At 34.2% G+C, this 14,135-nt stretch overlaps 1 protein-coding gene across 3 annotated transcripts; it reads left to right on the top strand.

The window, feature by feature from the left end:
- Positions 1 to 4,142: 4,142 nt before the first annotated feature.
- Positions 4,143 to 11,473, top strand: LOC11428719 (uncharacterized). 3 transcript variants are annotated; one of them, XM_003616231.4, is made up of 9 exons: positions 4,143 to 4,382; positions 5,857 to 6,137; positions 7,160 to 7,199; positions 8,188 to 8,870; positions 8,960 to 9,008; positions 9,081 to 9,206; positions 10,426 to 10,530; positions 10,629 to 10,720; positions 10,816 to 11,473. In XM_003616231.4, the coding sequence occupies exons 1-9, from the start codon at positions 4,224 to 4,226 to the stop codon at positions 11,237 to 11,239; spliced, it is 1,959 nt and encodes a 652-aa protein (XP_003616279.2). In that variant the 5' UTR covers positions 4,143 to 4,223; the 3' UTR covers positions 11,240 to 11,473. The 3 variants fall into 3 exon arrangements, with proteins under 3 accessions (XP_003616279.2, XP_024640262.1, XP_013454205.1); XM_024784494.2 differs by having other exon boundaries at positions 4,243 to 4,382; positions 5,753 to 6,137; XM_013598751.3 differs by having other exon boundaries at positions 4,245 to 4,382; positions 5,807 to 6,137.
- Positions 11,474 to 14,135: the final 2,662 nt, after the last annotated feature.

Raw genomic sequence — 14,135 nt, 5'->3', positions numbered from 1 at the left:
TTGATTGATTTGGATAACCAATCGGTATTGAATGATTGATAGTAGTCGGTAGAAGATTTTTTTTTTCTGACCCTCTTGTCAAAAAGAAAATTCATGTCTGATCCCCTATGAAAATTATTCACCAAAATGACCCACTTTCTTTTTTTTTGTGCATTTTTTTATGTCCTTTTCCCCATTCCCGCCATTTGATACGGCGGGAATGAGCCGCTCTCTGACACATGTCAAATCCTGACTGGCCATGCATGTTTGACTTTTTTTTTCCATTACCGCCATTTGAAATGGCGGGACTGATTTTTTTTTTTTTTTTTTTTCGTTTTTTGTTTTTTTGAGCAACATTTGTTTATTTAAAACACAAATAATAATGATAAATAAAAACATAGTAATGATAATGATGATATATTTAATTTAAAAACACTAATTATTTTAATCATAAGAAATAAAAACAAAAATAAAAACTACTTTTTCCCCGGAAACCATTTACGCCAATGTAAACTATGACCTCCCGTAGCACATAATTTATCTGTTTTATTTCGTACGGGTCGTTGGTTTTGCTCTTGCTCTTCCTCGTGCTCTTCCTGTTCCACATCCTCGTCACGAATTTCAACATCATCGTCAGGAATTTCAACATCATCACTAGTTTCCATAGTGACTTCATTTTGCACTTGTGAAGCTGAGTTGGTACAGATTTTATTAACGAAGTCATCGTCATTAAACCCTGCTGCCAAACTTTCTATGGTATTAGTTTGTGAATTTGGCCATTGAGGTGCGTAGCTTGTTTGGGGATAGTTTACAATGTGTGGAGGGGTTGGTAGGTTGAACGAGGAGTATTGTGATTGGTCTGGGTAACTGGTTTGTGTGGTGTACTGAGTTGGATTGAAGTCATCAAATGAATAGTTTGATGTTCGGGAGCTTTCTCCAGCTGTGTTAAAAAACAAGAGTGTTTACTCCATCTACAACACAACCTTCAAAGTAGTCCAGGACAAGAGTTATTGGCTCCCATACGACGGTCCCGTGCTTTGCCATAAACCAAACATGCGAAGACTAAAGAAAGGTCGACCCAATAGTACTCGCATAAGGACTGAAATGGACAAGGAGGTGGTAGAGAGGACTCCGACACCGAAACAGTGTGGTTTGTGTCGGCATACCGGTCATATTAGGAGAAATTGTCCGAGTATAAATAACCGGTAGTTAATAACGTTATGTATTATGTGTTCAAATAAATTACTATGTTTTTATTTATCATTATTATTTGTGTTTTAAATAAACAAATGTTGCCCAAAAAAACAAAAAACAAAAAAAATAAATTAAAATTCAGTCGCGCCATTTCAAATGGCGGTAATGGAAAAAAAAAATATAAAAAAAAGTCAAACCTGCATGGCCAGTCAGGATTTGACATGTGTCAGAGAGTGACTCATTCCCGCCGTTTCAAATGGCGGGAATGGGGAAAAGGACAAAAAAAGAAAGTGGATCATTTTGGTGAAAATTTTTCATACGAGTCAGACATGAATTTTTTTCTTTAAAAGAGGGTCAGAAAAAAAAAATTCTCGGTACATCCCATTTGATATTATGAACAAGTAAAAATCACAAATATTAGAAATATCCCGTTCATATGTAAGATACAAAAATAATATAGCCCTGTAAATTTGTCATACAAACCATATGAAAACAACATTGTCACATGACAAACAAACCAAAAGTGTAGAAGGTAAACAAAAGACATAAAGTCATTGTGATAAACACCTTGATTATTATAACAAAAAAATAAAACAACACAATAACATTATCTAATAATGCATAGGTTGAAAATCCATATTTTGGTTAAAGCGAATATTCATTTATTTGGAGCTCTTATACATGAACCACCTTAGGTGCCATACACACTTTTACACCCACACACATTTGTGACACGTGGCAAAAACATTGAAAGAAGAGATGAAAAAGAATGATATTTTTACTGAATAAGTGACCTACTTGATCATTTTACACAGATTAAGAAAAATGTAAAGATGAAAGAAAGAGAGTGATATTTTTACTGAATTGCCCTTATTATTATTTTTAAACCTTTACTTTTAAATAATAATTACTTTAATTGTTCCACTACAAACATTTACTTCAACCAATGAATAAACTTTGCTTTACATGGCAAAGCTACATTGCTGTCAGATAGCAATATGCCTATGCCATGAAACTTGTAGCAATAAATCAAATTCTGATTGCTTTACGTTAACCCACTATATGCACTCTTAACCAAAATTTCATTTTTAGTTTAAATTTCCCACCAAAACATTAATCAAAATTTCAATCTTATTTTAAATTTCCCACCAACTTTACTCTATAAAAACTTGCAATAGTGGTGATAAACATATCATATGTGCAAAACATTTTAGAAAATGTCTTTGAGAGAGAATAGATTTAAATGAAAATATTATCAATTCTTATGAAGACAACCAAGATGAAAAAGTATACCACATACCCGATTTGAATGCTAGTGTTGAAGAATTAGACATTAGTTTAAATCTATATCCAATACAACTCTATTATTGTCTGCAAAGTCTTCATTATCTTCTTCAATCTCTCTCTCTAAAGAGTCTTCCACTATCTCTTCTTCAAAACCTTCATTATCTTCTTCAATATTGTTATCCATATCTAATGAATCTTCTACTATCTCTTCTTCCAAGTTTTCATTGTCTTCTTCAATATCACTCTCCAAATCTAATGAGTCTTTTACAAACTCTTCTTCCAAATCTTCATTATCTTGTTCAATGTCCATGTCCAATTTCAAAGAATCTTCCATTCTTTCTTCTCCAAAATTTTCATGATCTTCAATTCCAGCATTATCTATCTCTGGTTGAGTTGACATAAGTAGTTCTTACTTTGTGGGATGAGTGTTTTTTGCAAAGTTGTTATGGATGGGATGAGTATTTATTTCTCTGTTGTGTGACTCTCTATTGGCCAATTTTGCAGTTATGGATGGGATGAGTATTTCATCAGCCGTTTTGCAGTTCACAGTTATTGGCCAATTTTCCATGCTAGACAATGCTTAATTATGTGATACTCTTCTATTGGTTGTTCATGTGGAGTATAGGATTTTAGCTACGTGGAGCAGTAAGCATGCTTGGCACTCAATGGAGCTGTCACACTTTTTTTACATGGAGACCATACAAGCAATTATAAGGGGTAAAATTGTCAAATTTTGCTTTAAAATTTGAGAAGGTCAAGTATTTTAGGACAATTTTTTTTTACAAATAGATCACTTATTCAGGGACGGAGGGAGTAAAAAGGATGTCTACCTATCTTTTTCCTTTATTTGTTCCCAATGCTTCATGCAAATGTGCTCTAACTTTTATATGAAAGAACGAGTCCTCTTGACTTCCGAGACCATCTTGATCATTCAAACGACCCTCCTTTGCAAAACAAGTTGATCATGAAACAACATGCCCTCATCATTATCTTTATCTCCCGTGTACTCTGGAATACCATCTTTCTTCAAGAGGTACCATTTCTTGGCAACATTTTCAAAGTACCTATGTAAAAGCATTTTGTGGGGATGACTCTTTAAGAAACTGCTCAGGAGTAGCACCAAAACAATTTAAGACTGCACCGATGAAAGAGCAGAACATGGGTTTTTAAGTTGGACATTTATTCACATAATCATTTTTTTACGATTTAGCAAGGCCAATTAACCTTGACCTTATTAATCAACTCCAGACCCATGAGTTGAGTTGGACATTTCTTCACAATAATTTTTTTTACAATGTAGCTCGGAAGTTAACTTTGTCCTTATTAATCAAGAACAACATGATTGATAAACTTATACTCCCTCCGTCCCGTAATAGATGATCTGTTTAAAAATGTGTAATTTTGACCTAACTTACTTTGATCATATTTTTCTACTAATATACAAAGATAAATAATATCATATAAGATGCCGTTAGATTCGTCTCGATGAGTATTTTCAAAATAACAAATTTTCGTAATTTTTTTCAATATATTATTCAAGATATTTAAACTCAAAATTACACATTGATATGCGTAATTGGGTCTACTGTGTCATGTATTAAAAAACGGATGTTAGGTACGTATGCAATATCTACCTTTTCTATTAAAAAAAAAAAACTCCACTTTATTGTGAAAAAGAAGTGGTGACACCATCAGAGGATTGATTAGAACGAGAGAGTATATTTGACGAAAAGTGTGAGCGGGAGTGGATATTTCAATCGGCGATGTCGTGCTCCTACGACGCACAACCTTCACTCGAACACATTCCCTTATCACAAACCCGCCGCCAACCACCGCGTTCCGATTCTCACTCCCAAAACCACCGTCTTACACCTCCGCTTCACGCTACTGTCAAAAACGAATACGACAATTGCGATTCACAGGTAAATTATTCTTCTTACTCAATTTCATTCTTCATATGCTTTTTCTGCTTCATTTCCCCAGTTCAATCAATTTGGTTCACTATCAAATTAACTTTAGAGTAAATGCTTTGTTTATTCAATTTGATTATTTGAGCTTTTCTAATCACATAAGCACTTGTGAGATTGTGCGGGAGAGTTTATGCAACCAACTTATCACATGTACAAAAGTTGTTTTTAGCTTATTTCCACAAGGGTTATAGGATAGCCTATGAAAATGAATTATAGTTTATTTATAGGTCCTTTAAGCCATAAAATATTTGCACTATTATCCTAGTTTCATTAAATTCGATCAAAAAGTGTTTATGTGGATGTTTAATGTTAACTTGGTTTGTCCAAATTAATTGCTCTCAAAACTAGAGGTCATATGTGTGTTCTTGATTCAAAACAAAATTGACGGATTACGTGATTTATAATATTGTTGATCAAATATTTATATGTAAAATTAGGCTTGAAATTCAAAAACAAAAAGAAAATGTTTTCAAGTAATCATGTTTGATGTCATAAGCATTTTTGGACCTACCTAAATGGTCTATGTGCACTTTTTAATGAAAGTTGGCTGAAAAGATGGATGACATTGTAAATATTCTATGACACCAATTGGTAACAAAAAATAACTTAAAGGACTAATATGTTATAAACATATAACTTAAAGGACCGCGAGAGGTATTTGGCCTTATTTATATAAAAAAAGTTTGACTTTCTCTTATTTTCGTTATAGAAATAGATTATACTTGGGGTCTGTTTGTTACAAGTTATATAAAAGAAGTGATTTTGATACTCAATAATTTATGAATTAGTTTTTAGGGTTTCAGTTTGTTTCAATGTTGTCAATTATCGGTCATGGAGGATATTCGTGCCGGGTTTTTGTCTTTCCGCCATGGCCAATTTGTGAAGGATGGCCGTTCCACCATACTATACGTGGATATGACGGCCGACATGTTGGAATTTCGGCTCTCCGCCATCGACAACACTGGGTTGTTTACTGGAATGAAAACTACTTTTGTTTTTTTTTAAAGAAGAATCCGTTATCAAAAAACAATTTTCAAGAGAAGGTGCTAAAAACAACTTCTATAATTAAGCAGTTCTTATATTTATTTTAGATTCTCATTTTTTTGAGAATATGTAACAAACAGATGTGAAGTTCTAAAAATGATGGTTATTTTGTTTAGAAAAGTGATTTTTTTACTAGAAAAGATGTAGATGTAACAAACAGGCTCATAAACATTTGCATGATAAGTGGTTAATTAGGTTGTTTATCCAAAAAGGACCCTAATATATAGTGATTATTTAGGCAGAAGCTTTTTGTGTAAAATGTTCATAGCATGGTGCAGAACATTTGTTTATAAAAACTGGCAGTTCTCAATATGGAGCTGTCGTTTGCATAGGTTGCAAAAGGAAGAAGACTCAAGCATGATTATGCCCTAGTTTGAAACAGGTAACATATTCAAAGGTTCAGAATGATGCTGTTGGTGTGGAGAAAACCAGTGTGAATCCAAGTAGTTTATGGTTATGTTCGACAACTAGTGATGTTCCAGTTACAATGAAAGTTGAAGATTCTGACATTCTATTTAGTAATGGTGATAATGTTGGAAATGGAAATGCTTCTTCTCAGTTAGATTTTCCTGGCCCGAAGGTGAAAGAGGAGATTTATGAAAACAGCGTTGATGATCTTGATCATGTGGTATTGAAAGAAAGGCAAAGGATGCTGTTAGCTAGGTACTTTATGTTAACTGTTGATTTTCTCTCTCTTTGTTGGAGCTATTTCTCTATTTACTATTTACCCTCTTCAGTTCTGTTTCTTAAAATGCCACTTGAAATAGATACATATTGAAAATAATGTAGCAAATAAACTTTGTGATATATCTATGGTTTACTGCGAAAATCTTGAAGACCATGTTCTATTAAATTTTATCAGTACATTTTCTCTTTCATTGCATGCTTATTATCGATAAAGACAGGAAAGATGCCTATTGGATCACCTTTTTGTCTTCAGGAAGAAGATATTAGGGTAGTAAAGACATCATTGTCAATAGCGTTAATTAGCGGTTATTTTATATCAAATTCCACTATGCTATAGCGCCATTATAACCACTATTTGACAACACCGGGCAAGGAACCATAAATCCATCCAAACAAGTTTCTATAAAATGTACATGCAAATCTCATCTAAGAGCTATTGCAATCGTTTGTTTGTGGTGGTGGGTGGTAAGCCCAGAAACATTTCATGCCCAATGAGTGAAAGGGATTTTAGTAAGCTTGCTAGAGGGGGTGAGTGGAAGGGGCTTGAATGGTTTACAAAAGATGAAACTTTAAATATTTCCTAATAAATTAAGCAACAAATGGATTTATTTGACAATGTATTTCTGTAAATTAGATAAGCTATTTGACGTTTTTTAATCTGTTGTGCAATGACTTTCAATGATAATGCTCTTTTGAATCTATCAACTTACACACGTTTGAAAAGTTGGTCAGTTAGTAGGGGTGTGAATAGAAAAAAGCAGTGCTAATAGCTCATCCCATTTTACAAACTTCGTGCATTTGGATTTCAGTTACTTTTTAGCAAAAAAATAAATTCCATTTGATTCAAACTTTTATTATGTATATAAACTAAATCCAAGTTTAGTTGGCAATTGGTGTACCATATTCTCATCATTGCGAGAAACCATAATTTTGATTTAAAGGAAGCTAGATGGATTTTGCTTTTGAAAAATGGTTGAATAATACATCTATTATTGCAGGAGGTTTCCATTTCCAGGGCTGCCAAGTCCAGCATTTGAGGTAATTTAATTTTTGTATCAGTTTATGACATATCTACTAGAAAGACAACAAGTTAGTCACAACTCACTTTTGGTACTTGTTAGCCTTTGTTAGTTGAATGATATTTTTGATTGAAAAAAGTTAGTTAGTTTATTACTTTATTACTCATTTTATTTATTTATTTATTATTAATTCTTTATGGTTATGAAGAAATTAGTAAATTGTAGTGCATACCCAACTGCTGAGATGCTGATGGGCATTTGAATGCCTCCTAACTTTCTGAAACTAAACTTTTCAACATTTTACTTCTCTCCTTGATTTCATACATCTTATCTTTCATCTCTTTGGCAAGACAACATTGATTAATAACAGAAACAATGTAATATTTCCATTTTAGGAACTGTTAATCACATCAAGGATGTTTGAATAACAAATCCTGGTAAACCAATAGGCACTTTTTTGACATATTGTAGATACATAATATACTAAATAAGCAGCAAAGCAACACATTTCTTATTGTTATAATTTTCCCTTTAGTTGTTTGTTTGGGCTCAATTCAATTTATACCGTAGGAAGATGGGCTTTTTCTCTGTGATGCAAAAGGTCTAGATGGATATTAATAAAGAAATTCTACTCTTTTACTTGGTGTGTAAAACTTAAAATTTGTTTTGGTGCGTATAGAAAATGCTCCGAGTTCAAACCACATAGTTGTTTTGGGTTATTGATAGTGAAGACCACATTTTGCATACAAAACCAGATGTTTTTCTTAGTATTTGTCTTGTTTTTATGTACTCATTTTATATCGCTGTTTAAATTGACATGCCTGCACTTTTCTTTGCATGTAACCACCAAATAATAGAATGTAATTCATATTGTGTTTATATATACACCTTTTATTATTTTAGTCTTTTGTCTATTTCTTGGTAATGAAGTCAATGAATTTTACGATTGCCATGGTATGACTTTGATCTTTTTACTAAACCTGCAATGCAACTTATTTATGTCACAGGCTAATGGTGGATGCTTGTCCAAAAACATTATGGAACAAACTGTTGAAAAAGTAAATGGAGAATTTTTTCCTGTCAATGGGAAAATAACTGTAGCTAGAGATCAGTGTCATGACACTCCAGAAGGAGTTAATACTTCACTAACCGAGTTACCACCTGAAGCCACATCCGGATCATCTTTGTCAACGGAGGATGCCTCACCTAAATCAAGAGGACCTGTAATTTTAGCATGCCCTCAAGGACATGATCGAATAGTCAAATCCGAAGAAATGATCATGCAGTTGGATTCACACGGGGAACAAGGTGTTATGCCAAGGGATAATAATGGGCCAAGTAGTTCAGCTTGTCCGACCTCTGTCAAAATCAAGGATGAACCTTGGGATAACAGTGAAATCCACAATGTTAACGAGGATGTGATGGGTAGCATCTCCATTAAACTGCCAGTTGTTAAAAGCGAACAGGAAATCCATAGCGACTTTAATGATGAACAAGTGGAAAATATGTGCTTAACTGATCGGTTAAATTTTCTCATGTCCAGAAAAGATACGGATTTAAATATTCCTATGAGTAGTTACTCATCTCTGAAGAAGACTATGCCTTCTTCCTCTGTGTCGAGCTCTAATTTTTCAGAATCTGCAGAACCTTCACGCATCAAGTGTGCACGGAAAAGAAAGAAAACAGCCACGTACTATCCATTTCTGTTACATTTTATTTTATCTATATTTCCATTATAAATGTATAATAACCAACCCAAATGTTATAATTGTTTTGTAGTAATTCAGTTCAAACAGCACTTGAGGAGGACGCCCCTGGCCTCTTGGAGGTATTTTTATTCGTGTACATCCATTTTGAAATTGGAATTTATATCGAGTTTCATGGATTATGCATTTGGCAGGTATTGGTGGACAAAGGTGTCTTAGTAGATGAAATTAAGCTTTATGGAGAGAGGGAGAATGATGAAGCGCTTGATGAATCGTTTTGCGAAGATAGCTTTTCAGAGCTTGAAGCTGTGATAACAAAGGTGAAGAGTATGCGATAATTATAATAGCTTCCTAAATACTTCGCCCTTTCATTTGATTTCAGTACCAAACTAACTCAACAGTAAGGATTTATAACTCTAACTGAACAGTAAGATAGTTATAATATCTTAACTTTTTGGCTTCTGATTTCATTTCTAAATATCAAGAGGGTGAGCTTTGGCACAACATCAAATCTTGGAAACAACTTCTCCACTTGTGGGGGTAAGGTTGTTTACATATACCCTCTCTAGAATTTCCCCCCATACTAATTGCGGTATGAAACAGCAGAAAATATGAAGATATTTTCAATCTGTTAAGCTAATATAGGAACCTATTTTAGGGAAGGATCCAGGGAGAGTGGATATTTTCTGTTCTATTCATCCACAAATGATTGAATGGATGAGATCCACTCCTCTGTCCTCCAATTTGTAACATGGGATAAGCTTAGTCCTACATACTTCTCCTGGTTCAATGCACATGCTTCAACAGTTTTGTTTGGCAGAAAAGGAAGGGAATGATAGACAACCAATAATTCGTTGCTGTCTGACTTATTATTATATTAAGGCCCTTAATTTAAGGGTATGTTTGGTTGTGAGGTGAAAGTGAGAAGATAGAAAGAGTTGTAAAAGATAGTAGGTTTGATGTATTGTTTAGTTTAAAAGAAAAAGAAGATAATGAAAAGACCAATATTTTGTCCCTTTATTTGGTTGAATAGAAAGTGCCAGTAAGGGTTCAGTTGGTAAGAAGTTGACTCACCCTGCAGGGGCGTGTGTTCAACTCCCGCCGCCAACGTGAGAACCTCATTGGTGGGTGAGCTGTAAGTACCTCTGTTAGTGCTCATGACTCATGAGCCTTGAGGTCTGCCTTGACCCATGTGAGCTCCCGGAGCCCAACCCACCTAAAATTTTAACTACAAAACCAATGTACAATTTTATATTGCTTGAACTTCATTTCCTATTTACCACCTTTCTAAAAGTCTCAAAAGAAGTAAGTCAGTTGTGCCTGGCATGTTTTTTCAATTTTCTGGTTATATATATGATCTAGCCTTCTGCTGGGTAGTACGTTTACTAGTTCTAAAAACTATTTATTGATAAAATATTTGGGGCACGGAAGTCCTCATTTTTTTATAGTATTGATATTCAAATATTTTTCTTTAGTCATTTGGTGGTTTTTTTTTCCTATTGCTTGAGATTTATTTACTTTCCTCTTGTTTGGAAACAGATTTTCTCTCAACGCCAATCTTTAATAAAATTCCCGGTCATTCGTGCTGGAAAGGGTTCGAGAGTGAGTTATTGCTTGGCTTGCCTAATCTCACTAGTGGAGCAGGTATTTGGTTTCTTACAAACTCAGTGTCTATACTATGTTTTGATACTATAGTTATTCGTGTTAATACTATAGTTTTTCCTGTTTTATTTATGTTACAGACACGATATTTGAAGCTTCAAAAATGGCCTGTCGAGTGGGGTTGGTGCAGAGATCTTCAATCATTTATTTTTGTTTTTCCGAGGCATAACAGGTGCTTGATTTTCACTTAAGTTTATCTTTTTCAGTCCATGTTTTCTGTGTGTTATATAGTCCATGATGTTGGCATTGAATTGAACTTCAATGCAGGATAGTACTGGAACGCCCTGAATATGGTTACGCAACCTACTTCTTTGAACTGGTAGCATCCTTACCTGTGGAATGGCAGATCAAGCGGTTGGTGATTGCAATGAAGCTGACTACCTGTAGCAGGATTTCTATTATTGAGAACAAAGAATTATCGGTTGGAGAAGATTTGGCTGAAGGTGAGGCGAAGGTATTAACGGAATATGGATGGACCCCAAACACTGGCCTGGGAACCATGCTTAATTACCGTGATAGAGTTGTGCATGATAGGAAGAATGTGGACACATCAGAGTGGCGAACTAAAATAGGGAAGTTGCTGATAGATGGTTATGTTGGTGGAGCCATAGTGATGTCCAGCATCCCAAAAAGAGTTGCAGATTACAGGTGTGATCAAATTCCCAACACAGACTCTATTATTCCGCGGTGACTGATTAGAGGATAGCTTGTGTAGAAAGGGTTTTCTTATGTAAATGTAAATTTAGTTACGTTTTTCAGTCTGAGACCTGGCTTTGATTGTGTGGTTCAATGTAAAACCTCAAGTATTTAATCATTTATCACAAACGATAACATAGTCTCCAAAGGAGTATAGTGTTGGACCAAATAGGGGCCTGGAACCATGCTTTACCCTTGACAATTAGAATTCAGAGTTGGTTTTTTACTATGTTTATTTTTCTTTTAAATGGTGCTGCAAAGCAATTTTTATCAGGACCAAATTCATATTTTAGCATTTTAGTCTTGGGTGTTTGGGGTTGGTGACACCGCCCAAATACTTGTAATTGATTGGTGCTGCATTTTGTCGTCCTCGTCCCTTTTGGTGTGGAGGGCAAGGGGAAAGAGAAAAGTGGTAGGGTATCTTTAATGTCATGTCACTTTAGATAAGTGTGTATTGGTAGATACGGTAACATCTGGATTTTGAGAAAGTTTACAGCGTAGACAAGAAAAATGATTTAATTTAATAGTCACTTTTCCCTATTCAAAACAAGATTTTCTTAAACATAATTAGAGTTAAGGGCTCAGATTTTTACCTGAGGTCTCATTGAGCCCTCTTCCGCCCCTCTATTTAGACTCTTTCTTCATCAGCTCCACCCTCTTTGCACTTTTCAACTAGAACTTGGAACTGGTGGATTTCCAAGGGTGTCATAGACTCCTTGATCTCACATCTTAGACCTTGGTCAAACCTCTCACACATATACTTCTCATTCACGTGATCGCCGAAATAACAGAAATGCTTGGCCAAGGACTCAATCTTGTCTGCATATTCAACGATCGACATATTTCTGATAGGATTTAATTTAGTATTAGAACTGAAATAGTAAATGAAACAGTAAAATTCATTACTGTCCCTGTGTTTCCTCTTATAGACTCTTAAAACTATCAATTCCCTTGAAACAACCTGAGAAATTGGGTCTTTCTCGACCATAGTGCTCTTTGGAAAGTAATTGTCTTAGAACTTCTGCCTAAAGGCGTCCCATATTAACTCCACCAACACTCGACCTCGCCAATCAGGCACGTAGGTGGCATACCCCACCTTGGTGTTTTCTGCACATTGAAAAAACTTGAAAATCTTCTCCATCTCTTAGAGCCAAAAAGCCTGCATTATATGGATCGTATAAAACCCTTAGATTGGATGTCTTTCTAACTACTTATTTATTTTGACTAACTCTAGTGGAGACATTCTGTACGGAGAATTGGAGGCGGGTTCCGTTCCAGGCGTGATGTCAATAGAGAATTCAAATTTAAACTAATGAGATTTTTTTTAACCTAACAACTAATTAATAATGTCCACTGTTTAAAGAAAAGAAATATTAAGCCGTTCCAAACTATAGGGGCATAATATTATTGCGTCAAGCTAATGGGTTGCTGAAGTCATTATGAATATAGATGCTTGGCATAGTTGGGATATTAATTTTTCATAAGAGTAGTGTTATTTGAACAACCATATGAGACAACTTTTATGATAACTTGTATGAAAGAGAAAGTTGTTAAAAAGTTGTGAGAAAATGGTTGTACAAATATCATTTCTCTTTTCATAATGATGCATTTGCACTTTCAATTTTATCTTAAAAATGTTTCTCTTTATTAGGTAAGTCAACACATTTGATTTGTATTGATAGTAAGCAAAAAGTTAGTAGATTCATCTCTTCTAGCTACCAACTCAACTGATATCAACTAAATTTGAAAGTTACTTTTAATAGTGTAATTTTCCCATTTTGGTATAGTAACTTTCGAAAACATAATTTGCATGTTCTTATGTTCACTCCAATAAAAGGTACTGCAAGGTACAAACATTATGATCCATTAACAATAAACACAAGGTCCTTCTTGGAAGCATATGCAACAATCAATACTTTAACAATTGGGAGGAAAGCCTAATAAAATAATTAATGTGCCCATAAATATGCTTGTGTACATTGTTAGTACTTTGATGCTTTCTTTCTAATATCAGAACCAAAACTTTTAAAGAATAGAACAAAACCTCCCTAAGATAGAAAGCTTCATTCAAAAATATTTTTGCAATATTAGGGAAAATGACAATATAAGACTGAATAGAAGGACAAAGAGACCTTCATGATTCATATAAAAGCTTAGCTACTACTTTTAATTTGTTTTACCACACATTACTTACTAGCCAGAAAAAATAAACATGTTAAGAAATAGAAATGCATACTCTTGAAACCTTAGTTCTTAACAATTCTTGTTCTAGAGGGTTAAAACAAAAATATTTTCCTCCATCTATGTACATTTTTCGCTCTGCTAAAACAACTGCTTCGTCACCAAACTTTATCGAATATCATCAAATGCTTTCGTGGCTATATTTCCACTTAATAAAAGCTAGTTTCTTTCAAAACAGAATGAAATACTCAAATTGACCAATTTTCAAACTATGAAGAAAATGTTTAATTTCACGCAATGGAAAATGTTTAATCATACATTTTTGTGTTTTTACGTGAAACATACATACAAATGAATTGGTAGTCCATTAGTAAAGTCCAATGTGGAAAAATATGTTTTGACCCTTTCTCTAGTCTCTTTGTTTTTGTTTCCTCCTTGTTAGTTTGTGAAGCCTTGGTGGTAGATCAATCGTGCTTCGTCGTCTCTCAATGAGATCTTAATTTTATATAGCCTTCATCTCTTCCAAGATAACTTCCTTAGGCGGTACATATCTTGGAATCTATACACTAGAGAAAAAAAAATATGTACACATCCATTTAAGAACCAAAGGTTTTTTTTTTTTTTTTGAATCATCAAATATTATTAAGTTAGGTAAGCACAAGACGCACTAAACCTGCGAGGAGGAAAAAGAGTACACATGTGCCTAACAA

Source organism: Medicago truncatula, chromosome 5 (genome assembly GCF_003473485.1).
Source record: "Medicago truncatula cultivar Jemalong A17 chromosome 5, MtrunA17r5.0-ANR, whole genome shotgun sequence".
In the NCBI taxonomy this organism is placed as follows: domain Eukaryota; kingdom Viridiplantae; phylum Streptophyta; class Magnoliopsida; order Fabales; family Fabaceae; genus Medicago; species Medicago truncatula.
The sequence above is the reverse complement of the archived record's forward strand: the minus strand, read 5'-3'. Positions and strand labels throughout refer to the sequence as shown.

Bases quoted from the DNA above. Each gene is read 5' to 3' on its own strand.
- LOC11428719 (XM_003616231.4), top strand. From the start codon at position 4,224: ATGTCGTGCTCCTACGACGCACAACCTTCACTCGAACACATTCCCTTA. The intron at 9,207-10,425 runs GTGAAGAGTATG...GTTTGGAAACAG, and splicing joins TTGAAGCTGTGATAACAAAG to ATTTTCTCTCAACGCCAATC. The intron at 10,721-10,815 runs GTGCTTGATTTT...ACTTCAATGCAG, and splicing joins GTTTTTCCGAGGCATAACAG to GATAGTACTGGAACGCCCTG.